At 48.9% G+C, this 20935-nt stretch overlaps 2 protein-coding genes across 3 annotated transcripts; both read left to right on the top strand.

Moving 5' to 3' along the window:
- The first annotated feature begins 3536 nt into the window (after positions 1-3536).
- Positions 3537-4196, top strand: C8H10orf95 (chromosome 8 C10orf95 homolog). The gene has a single exon (XM_031461660.2). It carries the CDS (start codon positions 3537-3539, stop codon positions 4194-4196), a length of 660 nt encoding a protein of 219 aa, XP_031317520.1.
- CUEDC2 (CUE domain containing 2) lies at positions 4114-20850 on the top strand. Of its 2 annotated transcripts, none has more exons than XM_064488367.1 (9): positions 4114-4226; positions 18885-18971; positions 19313-19456; positions 19552-19613; positions 19700-19836; positions 19922-20104; positions 20240-20301; positions 20388-20448; positions 20526-20850. In XM_064488367.1, the coding sequence occupies exons 2-9, from the start codon at positions 18898-18900 to the stop codon at positions 20670-20672; spliced, it is 870 nt and encodes a 289-aa protein (XP_064344437.1). In that variant the 5' UTR covers positions 4114-4226; positions 18885-18897; the 3' UTR covers positions 20673-20850. The 2 variants fall into 2 exon arrangements, with proteins under 2 accessions (XP_064344437.1, XP_010972795.1); XM_010974493.3 differs by lacking the exon at positions 4114-4226 and adding an exon at positions 13559-13698.
- Positions 20851-20935: the final 85 nt, after the last annotated feature.

Genomic DNA, 20935 nt, shown 5'->3' with positions numbered 1-20935 from the left:
GGGGTGAGAAGAGGGGAAATTGGATGAAGGTGGTCAAAAGGTACAAACTTCCAGTTATAAGATAAATAAGTACTAAGGATGTAATGTACAACATAATGGCCAAAGTTGTATGGTATACTGGAAAACTGTTAAGAGCATAGACCCCAAGAGTTCTCACTGCAAGGAAAATTTTTTTCTTTTTTTGTATCTATCTGAGATGATGGATGTCAACCAAACCTATTGTGGTAATACTTTCACAATATTTGTAAGTCAAATCATCATGCCGTACACCTTAAACTTACACAGTGGTATGTATGAATTATATCTCAATAAAACTGGAAAGGAAAAATAGGAATTTATTGGCTCATGTAACTTTAAAGTCCAGGGTTCAAACGGTATCATCAGGACCCAATTTCTCTCTCAGACCCTTGGCTCCACGCTCAGATACGTCTTCATCTCTGAATACAGAATTGCATTCTTTCAGATTTCTGTCCAGGGGAGAGAGCACTTCCCTCCATTCAGCAAGAGAACAAAGCCCTGGGCTTGGCTCCCATTGGCTCAAATTGAGTCACATGGCTACCCTAGACCAATCACTATGACCAGAGGGATGACAGTGATGACTGGTTTAGCCCTAAATCACCAGGTAACTTAAGGATGGAATAGAGCCAGTTACCCTGGAATCATTTTCATGAGAGTAGCTACAGTGTGGGACCCCCAAAATGTGGGGACTGTTACTGGAATTAGGGTGAATGAATGCTGAGAAACTCACAGCTTGCTCCTTATCTTTCTCATTTTTCCTGAAAATTCCCTTCACAGACCAGCAGAGGTCTTCAGCAAGCATGTCAGAACCAATATTAAAACACAGGCTTTTCACTGTCCCAGGCTCCAACTTGAGCTTGGTCTCACACTCTCCCCATCTGCCACCCAGGGATGACCGAATCCCCCTTGAGGAGAAACTGGCCGGTCCCACAGGGTCCATCACTGAGCTCCAGTTTGGGGTGAGGTCAGTCTGCAGGTAGTCTTGGACATTCCTCAAGTGCTGGGATTTGGAGAAAGAGGCAAAGTTAGAAATAGGAGTGGGGAGGTTTATTAATTTCCTATTGATGCTGTAACAAATTACCACAAACTTAGTGGCTTAACACAATACAAATGTATTATCTAACAGTTCTGGAGGTTAGAATGCTGTCTCATTAACAAAAAACAAGGCAGAATTGCATTCCTTTTTGGAGGACCTAGGGAAGAATCCATTTCATTGCCTTTTCCAGCTTTGAGGCCCCCTGCATTCTTGGGCTCATGACCCCCTTTCATCTTCAAAGCCAGCAATAGCTGGTTGATTCTTTCTCAATCACGTACTCTGACTGACTCTTCAGCCTCCCTCTTCCACATGATTCCTGTGATTACACTGGGCCCAGCCAGATAATCCAGGATAATCTCCTTATTTTAAGGACTGCTAATTAACTACCTTAATACCATCTGCAATCTTAATTTCCCTTTGCCACATAATATAACATACTAGCAGTTTCCCAAGGATTAGGCTGTGGACATTTTGGGGGTGGGAGGCCTCCCCCAACAAAGGCCACTGTGTCCTGGGACCAGTTCTTAAAGTGAACAGAGGGTGACTCTCTTCTGGGAGCTGTGGGGTAGAGGATGTTAGGTAGATACCCTAGCTCAGTCCTAGCTGCTGTTCTCACTAGGCCACTGACCTGAGTTAGAGTTGGGAAAGCAGCTCAGTCAGGAAGAAAGAAATGTGACATCACCAGGGTGAGTGTGGACCTTCCTAAAGGGTAGCTGGGCTTTGAGGTATGCTGAGAATCTAGGAGAACCTGTGCAGGTTACTAGTGATGCTGCTTAAGTCAACAGAAGACTGGGAAGGAAAAGTATGATGGCCTGGCAGCCCAGCAGCTGGGAGAGGGTATCCGTTTTAGTTATCCAGCAACTACTAACCACCCCACTGGGGAAGAGAAGTGGAGGGTCGTGACCTGCAGCCAGAGGAGACTGAAGCTCAGACAGGGCTCACCCTCTCTGAATGAAGCAGTCTTTCTCGCTTCACTCAAGTAGCTTCTGGGCTTCGGCATCAGATGGATTGTATTCAAATCCCACTGTGTCACTTATAAATTGTGTGAACCTGGGAAAGTGGCCTAACTTTTCTGAGGCTCTCGTTCCTTATCTATTAAATGAGAATGATATCACCATGTTCTTCATATGACTAATAGAAATTAAAAGTTCTTTAAAAAAAAGTTCTTATGTACATTCTAGAGGAGAAGACTGTCATTTAGTCTGAAAGAAGCCCCAGCATGGATTGGTGATAAGGCTAATGTTAAGAGTATGAGTCCTTTTTTTCCTGGAATTTATTTTGACTTTTTAAAATTTATTTAATCTCAGTATAGACGGTTTACAATGTGTTAATTTCTGATGTACAGCATAGTGATTCAGTTATACACACATAAATATTCCTTTTCATATTCTTCTTCATTATAGGCCATTACAAGGTATTGAATGGTTCCCTGTGCTATACAGTAGGACCTTGCTGTTTATCTATTTTATATATAGTAGTTAGCATCTACAAATCCCAAACTCCCAAACTCCCACTTTATCCCTCCACCCCTCCTTCCCCTCTGGTAGTCTTGACAGACATGGGGTTGAATTTGTCCTTAGCATAACTAGCTGTGTGAGTTTGGACAAGATACTTAACCTACATAAGCCTCAGTCACAGAATACATCTATTATGTACCAAATCTGAGGCAAGTAGCTTCTTACTATGTGAAGTGGGGAAAATATTAGTACTTATTAGTACCTCATTCCTAGGGTTGATGTAAACTTGAAGTTAGATGCTCATAAGCAACTTGATTCAGTGCCTTGTGTGTAGGAGCTTCAATCAAATGTTAGGTTGACTCAACACATTTGGAGGGGTTGGGAGGATTAGGGTGTGGAGAATGGGGAGCTAAATTGATTGGAAAGGACACCGAGATGTCCTCGGTGATGCTGTGGGCATCCCTGAGGACAGCCCTCAGGATCTAGGTTGGGGCCAGTATGACCGGCAGGCTCACCCAGCGTAGACACAGGCTGGCTGGCCTCTGGCCAAAGCTCAAGGTGTTTCCCTTCGCCTGGAAACGGAGAGGTGTGGCTAAGGCAGGGCATGTCTCAACTGAAAAGTGGTGGAAAGGAGTCCCGCTCTTGGACCTTTCCGGCTCCCAATAATGCTGGACACCAGCTCCCCTGGGCTATAGAAGACAAGTGAGTGGGGAACTTACCTGGGAAGAGCATTTCAGGACTGAGGGCTTGTAAAAACATCTTGGGTGCTTCTTGCCTGCTGGGAGCCTGGGGTTCGGGCCCACTCCTGGGCCAAGAGGTGAGGTGGGAGCTGAACTCCTTAGGAAGAGTTCCTCAAAGCCATAGGCACGCACGCAGGGGCTCCTACTGTGAACTAGACCCCGGGTTACCAGGCTGCAGGGACGGTGGTGGAGATAAGAACAAAATGTATCCAGCCCCCATCTCTACCCCAGGTCTGGACCAGGACGAGGCCCCAGTGACAATACCTGCCACCTGAGCTTCAGACTATGTACACATACTGCTGCCTGGCTCCCGGGGAGGACGTCTGGCCTCTGCTGCAGCCCCTCACCTACACCTACCTGCCGGCCCCACTGCTGCTGCCCCCCATCCAGGCCCACAACTTCTGCAGCCGGCCCCAGAATCTGAGCGCCAGGAGGTGGGCGGCTCCGCAAGAATACCACTGCTTCCACGGCGTCAGTGCGCCCCTGACGGTCGCGCCGCCCTTTTGGGCCTTTCCGCAGGCCTACTCCGCCGCCCTACAACCGCCGTTCCTCGCGCCCGGCTACAACCGGGCGTTGCGGCAGGAACCCGAGGCAGCAGGGCTGGTGGCTACCGAAGTCTGGGCACCGTGGCCAGAGGGAGGCACCCTGCAGGCTGAGCTGCGCTGGGGCCGCGTGGAGCGCACACTGGGCCCACGCCTCGAGTTGCCGGACTTCGTGCGCCAGGAGTTGCGGCGCGTGTACGGCACGTACCCGCGCACTGACGTGCGCGTCACCTACCGCGGCGGCGAGTTCCTGGTGCAGGGCGCGCCGCGCTTGCGTGAGCCCGAGTACCGCGTGGAGAGGCGCGTGCTGCGCCCGCCCGCCAGCAGAGGCAGCGGCGAGGATAGTCCTGCGGCGGAAACGGCGGAGCGTGGCCGCCGAAAGAAGAGTAAAGGCCTGAGTTGAGGGCGCCGCGGGGCCCGGCGGCTGACCCGGGTGAGCACGCACGCTGCAGCTGCGCCGCAACTGTGCGCCGTGGCTGGGTGCACCTGTCACCTGTTTCGTTTTGTTTTTTCTTCTTCTTTTTCTTCCCCCACCGCGCACCTCCTGCACTTACTTGATTTCTCTCAGGTTATTGCTAGTTGGTGGGGAAATGGCCAGGGGGGGATCAAGGACATCTCTGGGTGGGTGTCCTATTACTCCTTGCTTCTACTTTTGCTTGGGAAGCCTGGGTGTGTGGTGGAAGGAGGGCCTGAACCCTTTGTTTCGTTTCCACTCCCTCCTCCTCCCCTTCTTTCCCTTTGAAGCCTGCCCGGCAGTCAGCCCTCACTTTCCCTTTTTCTTCTCCTCCCTCTAGGAAAGCTCCTGGAACTCCTCAAGCTGAGGGCCCACCTATCCCCAGCTTGTAATGAAAAGTGAATAAATAGCGAAGTCAATTGTAGGCTTCAAGATCATTCTGTTTGGGGGTGGGGGTGTTTCTTTTTTCTTTTTTAACACCTTTATTGTGGTATGGTTCCTGTAGAGTTTCTTCATCAGTGTAAGGTGAGCCTTACTTCCTGTCTTGGAGTACAGGAGTTGGGGAGGTGAGGATTAGAGTGGACCTCTGAAAAAAGTGTGCTTCCTCACTGGCTGGACCTAGCTGCCCTCTTAACCAGCACTCCCAGTACAGGAGGACACTCTCCTAGGTCCTGAGGCCCACCACCCACAGAGAGATTCTGAGGGCACAAACTATTTTGTTGAAGTGTGGATAGCAGGCATGGCTGAAGAAGGGATGCCTAAGACATAGATTTAGGGCTTGCTCAGACATTTTCTAGTCGTGTAACTAGGCTCTCTGAGCCTCAGTTTCTTCATCTGTAAAAGAAGCATCAAACCAACCTGGCCTACCTGGAAAATTTACTAGGGTTGAAATTTAAAATGATTGTCACTTCTTGTTTCCTAATTCTTGCTAACAGTCTTTAATAGGCTGAATTTGCACTATTCAAGGAGTTTGCTAGAGGGTTAGGCCACACATCCAGTTTTAACTACGGGTCTAGCCAGATCACCAGATCTGATGCCTAGGCTGTATAAATTTGGCTCCTCATGGAATTGCTTTTACTGAACTTCCATTTGTATTTGGCCAACAGCTACCTGGGTTTACAGGTATATTATTGAAGCTGTAGATCAGTTGATTGAACACTACTGTGTTTATGAGCTTCAAAGAGAAGTTCTGTTAAACCTCAGCACTTGGTAAAGATATTTCTCCTGATGAGTTGTTTGCTTTTATCTTTGAAGTACCAAGGATCTCATAACTGATCATAGTTTTCTCTTTGCCCTGGTTTCTAGGGGGCTCAGAGCCAAATTTGCTTAGCATTTTTGTGTAAAACCTGGGTCCTGAACTGTTATCCCTAGTCTCCAACTTATTTTCCTTCCTTGTTTTTTTTTTTTAAATTATAAAACACAGGAAGGTGTGATGGCTCTCCTGTGTGACCTTAGGTAAATAATTTAATGCTCCTGAACCAATTTCCTCCTTGTAAATGGGGATGATGGTATTAGGACCTATCTCATAAAGTTATTGAGAAGATGCCATGAAATCCTACACACAAAATGTTTACTACAGTGTCTGGCATGTATTAAATGCTGAAGTGTTAGTGTTTGTTTTTAAAAAGTAGTTTACAATACAGAAATGTGTGAAATAGGAAGTTAATATCTTTTCTAATATCCCTTACCCTCAAATGATCACTGTGAGGTCCAATCTAGTATTTTTTCCTCTTTTTCTCTGTACATAGTATTAATTACATAAAAGGAATTACAGTGTTTGGTCTGTGGCATTTTACATTAAGTATATCTTGGACATCATTTCCTGCCAGTGCACATGGAGTTACCTTACTCTTTTAACAGCCACCCAATATTTTATAGCATTTGGATTCTTTCCAAAGTTTTTTTTTTTTTTTAAAGTTCAAATGGCTTTTATTTTCATATTCACTGAACTTCCCCAAACTGGGTCTTGCTTACAAGAGTTCTTGGTGGTTTTCTCCACGGCTCTGTCCCTGACTTACCCTTGGAGCCAGGATATGTTGAGGTGGTCCAGCATGTGGAAGGGAGAAGAGAGGAAACAGCCAGGAATGACTCCAACCCCATCCCTTCTCATGGACTCCCAGGAGCTTCCCATGTCCACTTAGGGAGAGAGGAAGGAAGATTTTCTTTACTCTTTGTAATCTTGCTTCCACCAAAACATGTCAAGGTGTAAAACTTAGCTATTCAGTCATCTTTAGGGAACATGGCAAAGGGCCTTTCCTTTTTCTCAAACAAAAAGGGCTTTGGACCCCAGGTTTTCCCTAAGGGAGGAAGAAAAAGCTTAGGGAGAGCAGAGAGCAGGAGAGAAGTCAGAAGAATCCAAAGTCTCATAGAAAGGCACTGGGGTTCTTTCCAAAGTTTTTAGCTATTGAAAGTCCACCCAACAGATTTCTTGAGTGCCTTTTATTTGCCAGGGATTGCTCTAGTCCCTGAGGATACAGTAGTGAATGAAACAACTCTGGCAGTCTCTGTACTTACAGAGCTTGCATTTTAGTAGGGAGACGTGGGGATGGGGCAACAGGCAAATAGATAAAGAGCAATTGTTACAAGTACGACTAAGAGGCTGAAATAGAAAATGTGAGTGGAGTAGCAGAACTTAGAATAAGGTAATCAGGGAAGGCTTCTGTGAGGAGGTGACATTTAAGCTGCAATCTAAAAAATATGAAGAAGCTAGCCATGCAGAGAAAAGTGTGAGAGGAAGCCAGGTAGAGGGCATGGTGAGTGTAAAGTCCCCGAGGAGTGAAAATTATCTTCATTCACTTGACAGGCATGGAACCCACAATATGCCTGCCAGGCAGTATTCTAGGCACTGACATTACAGGAGAAAACCAAACAACTCCCTGCCGTGAGGGAGCTTACTTTAGAGGTATAATGTAGAGAAAGAGACTGACAACAAGCAAATGGGTGAATACACAATGTAATGTCAAATAGTGATAAGTGATGGAGTGCTGTTTTCAATAGGATGGTTAGGGAAGGCTTCTCTGAAGAGGTGACTCTTGAGTAGAGACCTAATAAAGACCTTTACAAGCCATTTGAATACCTGGGGGAGAAAAGCAAGTACAACAACCTTGTGGCTGGAGTGTTCTTGTCCTGTGAGTGAGTGGGAAAGTGACAGTTAATGAGGTTAGAGATGAAGCTCGATCCTGTGGCACCTTGAAGCCACGCAGAGATTTTTGGATTTTCTTCTTAGAGATAGAGAGTTATGAGCAGGGGGAAATGGGATCAGGTTTTTAAAAAATTATTTTGGACATTGTGCAGGAAAGAGACTGTAGAGGGACCATGGTGGAAATAGACCAGTTAGGAGGCTTTGGAAGTAATATGGGCAAAAAATAAAGATAATGGCTTGGTCTTATTTGGAGTTAGTGAGGATGATGAGAAAATAAACATCCTTGAATATGCATCTTTGTGCACATATACAAGTATTAAACTGTGGAATCTAAAGTCTTAGAATTAGAAATTCAATCACTGAACAGACACCCCAGTAGCATCAAGCACAGCCAGTGCCCAGATTTTTGGTTCTAAATTCCGTTCTCCACTAAAAGGAGCCTGTCCCCTTGGGAAAATGGCTGATTCCAAGGCTGTGGCAGGGAATGTTCAAGATAAGCCTGGAACAACTTGTGCCAGAAAATAAAGGACTCCTCAAAAATGTCAAAAGAACAAAGGAGCCAGCTTGAAGGGACTTTGAACAAATCAGGGACAATTTCAGCATCAAAACAAATAATTACAGTAACAGATTATAACCTACTGAATAAAACAAGGATCCATAAGTCCATACAAGTATTAACTAAATAAATACATATGAAAGGAAAGCTCTTCCTTACAGTAGAAGGAATAATTAAATTAGAAAATCACCATTCCCAGTCATCATAATAATAATTGATTGAGGTGAGACTTATTCCTGGATATTAAAACTAATGGCTGAAACCATGAGAAACCAGATATTTATATCATTTCAAAATATGTTCCAATGAGATGTTTATTAAGTACAAATTTAAAAATAGTAACCTGGTAGCACAATAGGGAAAACTGGTGGATAAGACTTTAATCCCATTGCAGGAGTCCCTCTTAAGCAAAGTCTTTCTTACCGTCTTTAACGAGCGACTTTAAAGTTTTTTCTTTAGCAGAAACAAATCGACATCATAAGCTTTCTGATATGTTAACCTGAGAAAACACAACATCAATTCAGCAGCAAGGCATAATTATGAGGAAGCATAAGATAAACCTAAATTGAGAGAAAATTGTTCCAAACTGTCAATGTCATAAAAGACAAAGGAAAGCTGAGAAACTGTTTCAGGTCAAAGGAAACTAAAGAGACATGAAAACTAAATGCAGTGCATGATCCTGTTTTGGATCCTGAACCAGAATTAAAATTGTTGTGAAGGACAGTATTGGGACAAGTAGCAAGATCTGAATAAGGACTATAGATTAGAGAAGCAACATGGCAAAAGGTTAACAATTGGTGAATCTGGTAGAAGGGTAAGCAAGAGTTCTTTGCACTATTTTGGCAACTTTTCTGTAAGTTTGAAATAATTACTAACTAAAAATAAAAATATCTCACAGATTTTATGTTTTAATTTTGGAGAATGTCTGCATACTGGTAAGCTTCCTCAAATCCTTTTTTGAAACAGGGCAGGTTTCAAGTAAATCATGAGTCTCACAGCAAATAAGGTGTGTTCTGAATTCCCTTTCTTCTCTATCCTCTCAGGTCCAGACCCTTGAAGTCTCAACTTCCCCATCTCTGAGGATCCCTTTTGCTCCTCTTCCCTTCCACTTATGCCCTGGTAATGCCCAGAGGCTTCACACAATTTACCCCTATCCCACTGCCCCAGTGAGGGAGGAGGCCTCTGATTACAGGCTTTTTGAAGGAGGTGCTGCCACCCAGCTCAGTCCAGCATGCCATTACTTCCAAATCCCAGTGCTTACTCCAGCCCTATGGGTGTAAGGAAACCCTACAGGGAGACTAGATGTTTCTTCCTTTGATCTTTTCTTTGAACTTAATCCTGAGAAGCTTAGAACTCATAAAACATCTGGGCTGCCAGGGACCTTGCTGTTCACCTGGTCCAACCCCCTCAATTTACCTTATGCTGGGAAACTGAGGCCAGAGAGAAGGAGTGACTCACCCAAGGTCACACAGTAGGTGAGAATCCGGAGCTTCTAGATCCCAGCAGGGGTTGGGCCACCAAACCCTGGTCCTGATGGCCTTGTCCTCCTTGCCTTGCCTAGCCTTATCCAGCTGTGGCATCTGGTTAGGAGCCCTTCCCTCAATCAACCCTGTCTGACCAATTTTAAGCCCTATCATGCCTCCCAGCTGGGTAGCTCACATTCTACTTAAGGGGGGATAAGAAGAACCATAACCTCACACACTTAACTGAGAACTTTCTATGTGCAAGCACTGTGCTAAAGCCCTGTACAGAAACTATCATTTAATTTAATCTTCACCTTGATGTGGTTGGAACTACTTTCCCATTTACAGATCAGGAAACTGAGGCCTATAGAAGTTAACAATTTACCTAAGGGCACACACGGAGAATGCACCTGGGACATCTGTATAGTCTTAACCGCTAGGCCACACTGTCTCTTCATACATGAGACACCCTCAGCAAAATGCAGGGAACATTTATTGAACAGCTACTATGTGCGGAACACTGGACTAGACCCTCTGGGACTCAGGAATTGAGCCCCACTGGAAGAGGAGTGTGGAGGATTTGTAGGAGATCATATGCACCATTGTGGGGTTGGAGAAGCTTCTTCTAAGAGGCATCTCAGAGAGGCTTTGAAGGATGTATAGGATTCCAACAGAGAGCAATGGGAAGGAGGTGTCCTGAGAAGAACTAAGGAGGGATCAGCATGAGTAAAAGCATGGCAGCAGGAGCAGCAAGTAGCAGAGTTTCATTGGAGGGCAGGTTATAACCAGGGAGCAGTGGAAGATAAGGCTTGAAAGTAAGTGGAGGCCATACTTGAAAGATTTTAATGACAAGGTAAGGAATGTGGGGGAGCCATTGAAGTCTTTGACAAAAAGAGTAGCCCAAGTTGAAGTTATTAAAAGATCTCGCCGGTGGCAGGATGGATGCCTGGAGCGCCTGGCTGGGACGCCGTGAGCCTGAGCCAGCAGCTCCCCCGTAGTCTCAGTATCGAAGGTACGGCACAGCGGGCACCAGAACTGAGTCCCTAGGGCATTTGCTATAGCTCACAGCCTATGGAATTCAGTTCTCAGAGCCAGGTGGCCAAAGTTCTCTCAGCCTTGATGCTGCCTTCCCATGCTGTCTTCTGTGAATTTTCTCCCATTCCCAGGATGGGTCAGATGAGGAATCTGGAATCTCAAGATTCCTCCTAACCCACAGAGGATCTGAGCTTGGAGCTGAAAATAGGGGCCCATAGCTGGGGACAGAGGCAAGTAATTTTTTCTAAATTCCAACAGGATATTGATGTAGGATACGAGGGGATGGTGCTCAGGGCCTTGGTAGGGGTTCTATGGGCACTGCAGAATTAGTTCCATCACCTCCTGTCCAGATGTGCTTCTGGTGGGGCCAGATGACTGGATGGGCAAGGGGCTGGAGGAAAAGCCAGAACATGTACACTGAGAAGGACATCCCTCTAGAGACTGAGGGGATTCCTGAGCCAAAGGGGGCCCCCCCGAATGTGGATCCCCAAGATAGAGGCCCAGGAATCCCAACTCCCTAAAAATTTCCCCACCTGAAGTGGAGATCTGAAGTACCTGGGATAGAGAAGGGAGTGGAAGAGAAAGATTTGCCTGAAACATACTTTGATTTCTAGAGCATTAAATTGAGGGCTGGAGTGCTATTCCCATTCACAGGGCAGAGCTGCAGCCTATCCCTGGAGAGGAAAAGGCAAGCCGGCAGGCTCAGGAGCCACCCTACCCCAACCCTGCTTGATTAAGAGAAAGGGGCCCACACTCACCCATGAAGCCTGTTCTCTCCCTCCTGGAGCTGGAACTGCAGTGATGCTCTCAGAGACTGCTCCTTAAATAGGGCCCCCACCCCGCCCCAGCCAACTCCCGCCCCCGCCCCATCCTGGCTCTTCTGAGAAAGAAGGAAGGTGTGGGAGGGCTGGGCACCCTGCCCAGAGAACCCTTTCTGACCTCAAGCAGGAGCCGGGACACCCCTCTTGCCCCACCATCCTTCGAAGCATCCCCTTCCTCACCTCAGTCTCTGAGTCCCTCCCACAACCTTGAGACCAGCCAGCTGGGTTCTTTCTCTGATGTTAATCTCTGGGAAATCTGCCCTTTATGCCTAATTCAAGCCCAATTCCTCATTCTAAAGTTGGATGATGGGTAATTAATGTGCTGGGAGAAGCTTCAGCAAAGTCTTCCAGTTTTTCCCATCAGCTGAGGAAATCCAGTATCAGCTGCAAAATTCCTATGCGGGAATGGGGAGAGAGCAGGTATCACTCTACCTTTTTTCACCCCCTGTGGCTTCAAGGAGCATCAAAAGCTGTAGGTAGAATTTGTTTCCACCGTGGAGAGAGAGAGACTGAGACCTGAAGGGACAGAGGGAGCTTAAGGTCTGGCCAGCTCTGGAATGCTGAACAGGACAAGTGTTCCCTGGAGCCCCTGCCCTACAGTTTGTGTGTGTCCTTGTGTCTGTGGTGGTTCCCCTCTCTTCAGCCCACCCTCTGTCCTCTGACTCCAGGACCTTACCCCTGCTGCACAGAATTGAGACCCTCTGGAGTTTGAGTTGGGAATTGAGGGACTGCCCCTAAGAAGTCTTTCCCATCATTCCTTCCCTGGCAAAAGCTCAGGAATTTCCTTCCAGTGATAATATGTAGCTACATCCCTCTGCCATTCAAGGAACAAGCAGTGGGGGAGATGGAAAGCACAGCCTCTGGGATGGCCACAAGGGTCTTGGGCTGGGACTAGGGACAGCTTTATTGAGGAAACCTGAAAATTCCCGTAATGGGGGTGGTAGGGAGAGACGAGACATCAGTATTGTGCAATAGGTTGGGGGTGGTGGTGCTGGGGAGTGGTGAGATGGCCTAATCTTTAGAGGGCTGGCAGCTACCCATCACCCCCTTCCCAGGGGCCTGCTTGGCCAGAGTTCAAAGTGGCTGTTACCCCGCCCCTCATTAACCCCAGCAGCGCCAGGCTGGCAGCAGCAGTGCTTTTATGGGAGACGCGACGCCAGAGGTGCTCCCTCCTTCGTCTCTCCCCTTTCCTGCCCCCTCTCCCTAGCATCCAACTTGCTCTCTTTGAGGCCAGAGGACCCTGGTGGGGAGGTGGGAGTCTGCAGTGAGGGACAGGACTGGAAAAAGGCGCAGTGATCCCATTTTTGTCCATATTTAGACACTGCCTCAAGTCCATATGGAAGAAGAGAGGATGGGACTTTCTACCTTGGGCTGTGAGCTCCTGAAGGCAGGGACACTCTCTGGGTCCCCAGCACCCTATAAGGGGACTAGCTCTGAAAGGGGGCTCATCTCTGCTGCCTGGGGGTGGACTAGCTTATCCTTGAAGGGAACTCTTTCCCTCATGACCCACTGAAGGCTTCCTGGGAAGGGAAGGCTGTGGGCTTCCCCATAGGGTAGCACCGGGAAGCTGCCCTAGCAGAAACAGAAAGAAGAAGCCGAGGCCTTACTGGGTTCTGGAGTTCAGCTGTCCTGTCCGGAATGAGAAGCCCTGCCAACACCGGTAGGAAGGCACTAGGGTAGGTTTGGTCTGCTGGCCGTCCTGGATCCGGACTTAGATCAGTCCTCACTCTGAGCACCTGCTGCCCTCCGACCCCAGATCCCCATACAAACCAGGCTCCACGGCCCCAAGACCCAGAGCCTGTAACCAACCCTAATCTTGGGGAAACATCATTGTTAAAGGAGTGCAAAGGGGACAGAATATGGTGAGAAAGTCGGCACCTAAGATTGATGGATGACAGGGCTTTAATCTAGACTGCACAGAAGAGGGAGAGACACTGGGATTTGGTGAAGAACACCAGGTCTAGGAGTAGGGACCACCAGAACCAACAAGGGAGCCACGGCCCTGTGGAAGGATGGGAGAGACAAGGAGAGGAGCGGGAAAGCTATAGAATTTTAGAGGGGAGATTTTGGGGCAAGGAAATAATGCAGATGGTAAGTCACTGGGTGGGGTCAAAATATTCTCGGTGTCGGGCAGCTGACAAGGAATTAGGAGGGCAGTCACGGAGACTCCACCCATTGGAGGGATCCCCACGCTTAACTCCTCCTTACCCTATACAAAAATGGCCGCCGCGGGAGCCCATTCAAAGCTCTGGGACAAATGAGAATAGCCTCAGGGGCCACGCCCTGTTATGGGCATTTGCCCTTCTTAAAAATGGCTACCACGGCGCTTCTGAAAAGTATCCGCTCTGGGCCCCGCCTTTGATCTCGTTGGTGGGGCTGGGGGATGAGAGCTTCACCGCGCGGGACAAGTCGCCGGCGGCGCCCGACGGAGCAGGTGATTTCCCCTCCAGGCCCCGGCCCAGGGCTAAGAGAGTCGCGGAGAGCTTTGGCCCAGGGTACCTGTTCTGTGTGTCTCCCCACAGCACCCCCCCGGGGCCCGCCGGACCCCCATCTGTGATTCTCTCTGTGGCCTGTATCATGGCACATCCTAGCTTGCTCAGGCCTCCCTCGTCATGTGTCCCCCAGGGCCGCAACCTCATCCCTATGCCGTTGGGCCCACTATTGTGAACCTTACGGGTACCCCGCTAGTTTGTTTAGGGAGCTCCCGCTTCAGGGGTGGGCCATCATCGTGGTCCCACTTCCTGTGCTCCCGCTCCCTGCCCCCCATTTGTGCTCCCGCCTGACTTTGGATGCCAGAATTCCTGTACCCCTCAATGTCCTTGGCGCCTCTGAGAGCTGACTTGGGGGTCAGGGGACAATAATGTCGTCTGGCACCTGCATTATGGGTCTAGGGCCCCAGGAGCCTGGCTTCGTAGGAGCTGGGGGAAGCAGTGAAGACCTCATTAGATTCTAGAGCCTCTGAGTGCACCAGGACTTACTCCACACTGCTTCCCAGGACTCCTGCCCCCACATGGCCTTCTGTTCACCTTTCACCTTGAGCACCTCCCCACCCCAGGGGAACAGCGTTTCACCCCAATCTCACTGAAATTTGTCCAGGCCTAAATGGAGCATCTGGAGAGTCCTGGCCTGTGTCTGGTCCCGGGGACACTCTGAGGCCAGCTGGGGGCAGTGAGGATGGGGCAGTCTGCGGTGGCTGCTGGGAGAAAGTGAGTCCTGCAGAATGAGAGGCAAAGGAAAAGACATAATGAGTGGGGAGAATGGTGTGAGCAAAGATTCTGAGGTAGGCAAGAGGGCCAGCCAAGCAGGAGAGGAGGATCAGAATACAGACTGGGGACTCGCCGTTTGCATCATGAGAGGTGATATAGTGGCGGTTTACAGTGAGGGTTCTGGAGCCAGACTGCCTGGGTGTAAATCCGCCGTTAACTTAGTGTGTGGTCCTGGGCAAGTTACTTAACTTCTCAGTGCATCTGTTTTCTTTTGGGTAATTGAGATAGCATGATAATATTAGTTTCTATATTTTAGGGTAATTGTGAGGATTAGTTAAATGAGTACATGTAAAGTGCATAGAACAATCCCTGGCACACTGTAAGCAGTCAGTGAGTGTTAAATATTACTGTTATTAGAGATGTTGAGACAGGACTCATGGCAGGATGACAATCACATTTCATGGGTGCCACTAACCAGTGAGCCCTGATTTGGAGCCCCCAGGAAGTAATGGGGTTCTGTGGACTATGTCCAGAATTTAAAAAGTCTCATGGAAATCACGTTCTTACCGTGGAGAAGGTTGGCTGCTCAGGCTACAGCTTCAAGGACTATAGAGGCAAAATATTAGAAGCCTCTTAGTAGGAAAAAAGTGCTGAGGAAGCCTAAGGGATGGAGAAGGGTGAAAGAAAGAAGTGGCAAGCTTTGAAGGCTGAATAAAGTTTCTAAAAATGGAGGAAGGGGGATGTTCCCTTAGGAGACATGCTACAGCAAAAGCTCAGGAGAGGAAAGACTTTTATTTGGGCACAGTGAGGTGTTTCCCAATGATAACTGCCTGGCCCTCAGACCTTGGTTAGAAACCTAGGGGGCATCAGACACATTCCTGAGGGCTTCTTCTCTAGAAACTGGGCTTTCATGCAGTATCCATGGGCCTTTGTCCCAGCAGAGGTTGGCAAGCTACTGATAGCAGCCAGGATTTAGTGTAACCCAGGGTGGACGTAGGTCTCCATAGGGGGAGCTGCATGATGGAATCTGGTATGCCTGGTCTGAGCAGTTCTGCTCCTCCCCAGGGCCCATGCTAGGGTCTGGAGCAAGAGGCTGGCCTCTCCCTGGCAGTATAGGGCTTCTCAGTCCTGCTGTCCAAAGTGACCGCGTGCTGTCACAGCAACTGTGTGTTACCACTCAGGGAGCCAGGGAACTGTGATTATAGATAGTATTCTTGTCTCAACCCACTTGGAAGTCTTGATATCCTCCCATCCCCAGAGTGGGCCCTAGAACATACACTCAACTAGGTGTCCTAGATTTATCTCTTGACTACCACAGTCAAGCCAGGGGACTTTGGGAAAGTCATTAAACACACTGAGCTTCAGTCTCTTCATTTGTACAGCGGGGAGTAACTGTTTCAGTGTCTACTTCACGGGAGACACTGAGTGTACATTGATGAACAAGCCAGGTGTCTAGTCCCTGCCCTCATAAAACAAGTGGAAGAAACATTCAACATTGCCTCAATCATTTTAAAATTATAGCTGTGAAAGGTGCTAAGTAAGGAAAAGTGCAGTCTGCAATGAGGGTGTAAGATGAAGGGGACTAAACCAGTCCTAGAGGGTCAGGGGCAGCATCCTTTGAAGGAAATTGTAAACTGAAACCTAAAAGGTGGAGGAGTTAGCATGTGAAGGGGTAGAGGTGGGAGGTCACCCAGGCAGAGGAAGCAGTTCATGTAAAGACCAATCCCATGAAAAAGCTGGAGTACTGACAAGCTGAAAACAAGCCAGGGTGGAGGGGAGTGATCCAGGGAAGGTGTGATACATGGTGAGACTGGAGAGATGTAGGCAGGGGTAAGGCCCTTAATCGAAGGCCACAAAAAGAATCTGGACTTATCTGGAGGGAAGTGGGAAGTCATTGATAGGTTTTAAGCAGGAAAAACATGATTTTTGGTAAATATCATACAACAGTGACCTTTGTGGAGAATAGGTTGTTGGGCGAAGGATGGTGGTAGGGAGGAGGGTTAAGAAGCTCTTGCAGTTAAGGCAAGAAATGGAGCAGAGTGGGAGTAGAGATGGAGAGAAGTAGATGTGTTGAGAGATAATGGTCAGGGCTTGGTAACTGACTGGATGTAGAAGGCAAGGGGTAAGATGGTGTCAAGGATAATCCCCAGACTTGTGGCAGGAACAGTTGAGTGCATGGACATACATATACTGAGGACAGCCTTGGAGGACTAAAAGACGGGAGAACATCAGTTTGGGACATGTTAAGTCGTCCATCTGGAGGTATCAGAGACATAGATGTACAAGTGTGTAGCTCAGAGGAGGAGACTGAACTGGAGGGTTGGACATTTGGGAAATGGTGACATGGAGCTGGTACACGAAGATGTGGGCCCAGATGAGATCTTCCAGAGAGAGAAGGTGCAGACTGAGGAGGGAGGAGGAGCAGTGCTGAGCCTGAGCTTTGCTGCCACATTTAGAGGGAAGCAGAGGAGAGAAGGCCAGAGGAGGGAGCCTGGGAAGAAATGGCCAGAAAGGTAGAAGAGAAGCAGGAGGGCATGATACTCCGAGACCAGTATTGATGCTGCCTGAACGGGCAAATATTAGGTGAAACCATAAGAAATTGCCTTCTTCTCTTTTATCCTTTTTCTTCTCTTCCCCTTCCTTTCTTCCTTTCTACCTTTTTAAAAAAAAAAAAATTTCTGTGGGGGAGGTAATTAGTTTTATATATTTATTTTTTAATGGAGGTACTGGGGATTGATCCCAGGACCTCGTGCATACTAAGCATGCACTCTACCACTGAGCTATACCCTCCCCCGCATCTTTCTTTTTTAAGACCAAAACCAAGTAATATTGGCAAGCTCATATTTAGACCAAAACCTGAAGAAGCAACTCATAACCTTAGCCTGAGAAATTTTAGTAGAGAGGTTGAAGCAGAAGCCAGACTGAAGCTGGGGAGAAGGGGAGAGAATGAAGAATAGTAAGGAAATAGAATCAACAGGACTTGGTGATTGACTGATTGTAGCAGGTGGGGTTGAGAGAGGGTGAAATCAAGGGTAACCCCCAGGTTTCAGGTTTGGCAGCTGAGTGAGTGAATGGTTGTGTCACTCAGTGAAACAAGAGGAGGTGCATGTTTGGAGGGAGGTGTGCACAGATGGGGAGGATATAGTAAGTTTGGGGCAGGTGGAATTTGAGATGCCCCTGAGTCTTCTGAGTGACATGATGAGCTGACATTTGGACCTATGTGTCTGGAGCAGTTCATTACCACCTACGTGTTCCTGACTCCCAAATAGAGACTTCAGGGAGTCAAAAACATATAGGTGGGAATGAAATAAGTAAATAAATATTTATCAAGCACTGACTAAGTGCGGGCATTTTTCTAGGTGCTAGGGCTATACCAATGAATAAGACAAAGCCTCCCCACACACACACACACCTCCCTCTTGGAGCTTATGTTCCATCGGGGAAGGTAGAAAATAGGCAAATCAACATAAAATAACATTAAGCTGTATTATATGCTGTATAGAAAATAAAGTGGGGTAAGGGATTGGGGAGTATGAGGATGCTTGTTTGATAGGTTAGTCAGGGAACGTCTCTGTGGAGGCACAATTTGAGCAGAGCCCTGGCGGAAATGAGAGGTCAGCCATGTGGATATCTGGAGGAGATAGGTAGGAAGAAGCTGGGCAAGTTTGAGGAACAGCAAGGAGGCTGGTGGGGCGGGAGTAGAGTGAGCAAGGAGGGAGTGGTGAAGTTGGAGAGGTAAGCAAAGGCCAGATCATGTAGGGCTCCACAGGCCTTGGGAAGGAGGAGGGAAAGCCCTCTGTAGATAGCCCCAAGCTGCTAGAAGGGCAAGGACTGGGCAGGAAGAGAGAATTCATGAAAGACCTCTCCTTCTATCTGGGCCCCAGAGCCAGAAAAGCCCCTTTGTGCAGAAGGTGGGTGGCCCATTCTGGTTGGGGGAATGGCTGTGCTCAGTCCTGAAGCCTGTGCCTAGAGGGGCTGGACAATGGGCCCCTTGTGGTTGGACTTGGGGGCCAAATGGCTCTCTCAATGATGGGATTCCTCAGCCAGGAGGCATGTGACCCCAAGACCTTGGCTTCTTGCCAGAGGGTCTGGGCCTATTGCTTGGGAATGGGGTGGGGAGATGGGAAGAGGTCACGGGGTGGGGTGAGGGAAACCTCCACTCTGGAGACTTTCTTCTGAGACAGTGTCCTGCCCTGTCTCAGGCTGGAGGAGGTGGAGAGATAGACAGGGAGGGGTTGTAGCTCTGCTTGAGAGAGCGGGGGAGGGCTGGAGAGCTGGAGAGCTGGAGGCTATGGGCAATGTCAACAAATGGTTTTCACAGCAGGGCAGGAGGGAGGAGCTGGCTGCCCCTGGACCTAGTGAGTAGAGGGAGGCAGAAGAGGGCCTGACAAGCCTCCATCTTGTGTCCCTTCAGAAGAGGAGAGAGCATGGAGCTGGAGAGGATTGTCAGCGCAGCCCTCCTGGCCTTTGTCCAGATGCACCTTCCAGAAGCTGACCTCAGGTAGAAGCTGCCCTCCTAGAGGGATCATGGTTGGGCCAGGGTTGGAGCTGCTGGTCAGTACTCTGGGCCCTGGCCAATGGAAAGACTGGGGTGGGAACTACTCAGCCCTATTCCTGATGTGGGGGTACTGATTTTGATTTGCTGGTATGGCCTTACCTCTCAACCTGTTCCTGTCACCCTTGTTGACCAAATGGGAAACCAAGGCTCTGAGGGAGGGTGGGATACTCTCTGGCTTTAAGGCTTACTGTCTGGCTCATGGACCCCATGAAGCCAAGGGCTAGAGTTCCAGGCTAGGTAGGGATGCTGGAGGTAACAGGGCTTGTCCTGTTTCCTTCCTACAGCGGCTTGGATGAAGTCATCTTCTCCTACGTGCTTGGGGTCCTGGAGGACCTGGGTCCCTCAGGCCCATCAGAGGAGAACTTTGATATGGAGGCCTTCACTGAAATGATGGAGGCCTATGTGCCTGGCTTCGCCCACATCCCAAGGTGGGGCCTGGCTGGGGCCAAGAGAGGGTGGGGGAGCTGGCTGATCGTGGAGGGTGGGCATAGCTGTCCTCTTATCACCCCCCTTGTCTTTTCAGGGGTACAATAGGGGACATGATGCAGAAGCTCTCAGGGCAGTTGAGTGGTGCCAGGAACAAAGGTGAGTCTGGGAATCAGGCATTTGGGTGACTCAAACCCTCATCCCCAAAGCCCTGGCAAACCTGTTGCTCTCTCTGCCTTTTTAAGAGAACCTGCAACCAAAGAGCTCTGATGTCCAAAGTCAGGTATCCATATCCCCAGAGCCCTTGCAGAGGCCTGAAAAGCTTAAAGAAGAGACTAGGTCTTCTCCTGCTGCTGCTGCTGCTGGGGATACCCAAGATGAGGTACTGGTAGAGGAGGTTACCAGTGAGGGAGCTGGGGGGCAGGAAAAGAGGAAGTATTACCTTTTGTCAACATTTATGCCCACAGGCAGCCGGCACTGAGGAGGAGCTGCTGCCGGGGGTGGATGTACTCCTGGAGGTGTTCCCTACCTGTTCGGTGGAGCAGGCCCAGTGGGTTCTGGCCAAAGCTCGGGGAGACTTGGAAGAAGCTGTGCAGATGCTGGTAGAGGGGAAGGAGGAGGGGCCTCCAGCCTGGGATGGCCCCAACCAGGTATCCTCTGCTAGACCCCCGCACCACATGTAACCTGAGCTATGTTCCACCTTAGTAAGCCCCCGCCCCTAGCCTATCCCCATCTGCTTCTCCTACTGGTGCCCTAGGGCCTAGACTGGGCTTCCTTCTCTGCAGGACCTGCCCAGGCAACTCAGAGGCCCCCAGAAGGATGAGCTGAAGTCCTTCATCCTGCAGAAGTGAGTCTGGGCTGGGCTGGGTCGGGCTGGGCCCTTAGAGGGTCTCCCTAGAATGACAGGAGTTTTACCCAGCTAGTTTTTGGCAGGTACATGATGGTGGATAGTGCAGAAGATCAGAAGATTCACCGGCCCATGGCTCCCAAGGAGGTGAGACAGTTGGGGCTGCTAGGGGTGTGGAGTGGGTCCAACTGTCTTCTGTTACTCAATGCGTTATTGCCTGACAGGCCCCCAAGAAGTTAATCCGGTACATCGACAACCAGATAGTGAGCACCAAAGGGGAGCGATTCAAAGATGTGCGGAACCCTGAAGCTGAGGAGATGAAGGCCACATACATCAACCTCAAGCCAGCCAGAAAGTACCGCTTCCACTGAGGCACTTGCCAGACTCTGCCCAAGCCTTCTAGGCTCAGATCCCAGAGGGATGCAGGAGCCCTACACCCCCATACAGGGCCCACCCAAACTCCTGTTCCCTTTCTTTACCTAATTCTTGCTCCACAGTGTTAACCTCCTCTTGGAGCTGCCATGGGGACAGTAAAGGTAGCTCCGGGAAGATGTGAGTGCATTCTGTCATTTCATAGCTGGGGTACTGTGTCTGTCTGACCTCTCCCAACCTCACAACCCCGATCTCCAACAGG

The sequence above is a fragment of the Camelus dromedarius genome, chromosome 8 (assembly GCF_036321535.1).
Source record: "Camelus dromedarius isolate mCamDro1 chromosome 8, mCamDro1.pat, whole genome shotgun sequence".
NCBI classification, from domain to species: Eukaryota; Metazoa; Chordata; class Mammalia; order Artiodactyla; family Camelidae; genus Camelus; species Camelus dromedarius.
The sequence above is the reverse complement of the archived record's forward strand: the minus strand, read 5'-3'. Positions and strand labels throughout refer to the sequence as shown.

What these genes read in the sequence shown, in the direction of transcription:
- CUEDC2 (XM_064488367.1), top strand. Translation starts at nt 18,898, where the DNA reads ATGGAGCTGGAGAGGATTGTCAGCGCAGCCCTCCTGGCCTTTGTCCAG. An exon ending in CTTCCAGAAGCTGACCTCAG is followed by an intron (nt 18,972 to 19,312) that starts GTAGAAGCTGCC and finishes TCCTTCCTACAG; the next exon opens with CGGCTTGGATGAAGTCATCT. An exon ending in GAGTGGTGCCAGGAACAAAG is followed by an intron (nt 19,614 to 19,699) that starts GTGAGTCTGGGA and finishes TGCCTTTTTAAG; the next exon opens with AGAACCTGCAACCAAAGAGC.
- C8H10orf95 (XM_031461660.2), top strand. Translation starts at nt 3,537, where the DNA reads ATGTACACATACTGCTGCCTGGCTCCCGGGGAGGACGTCTGGCCTCTG.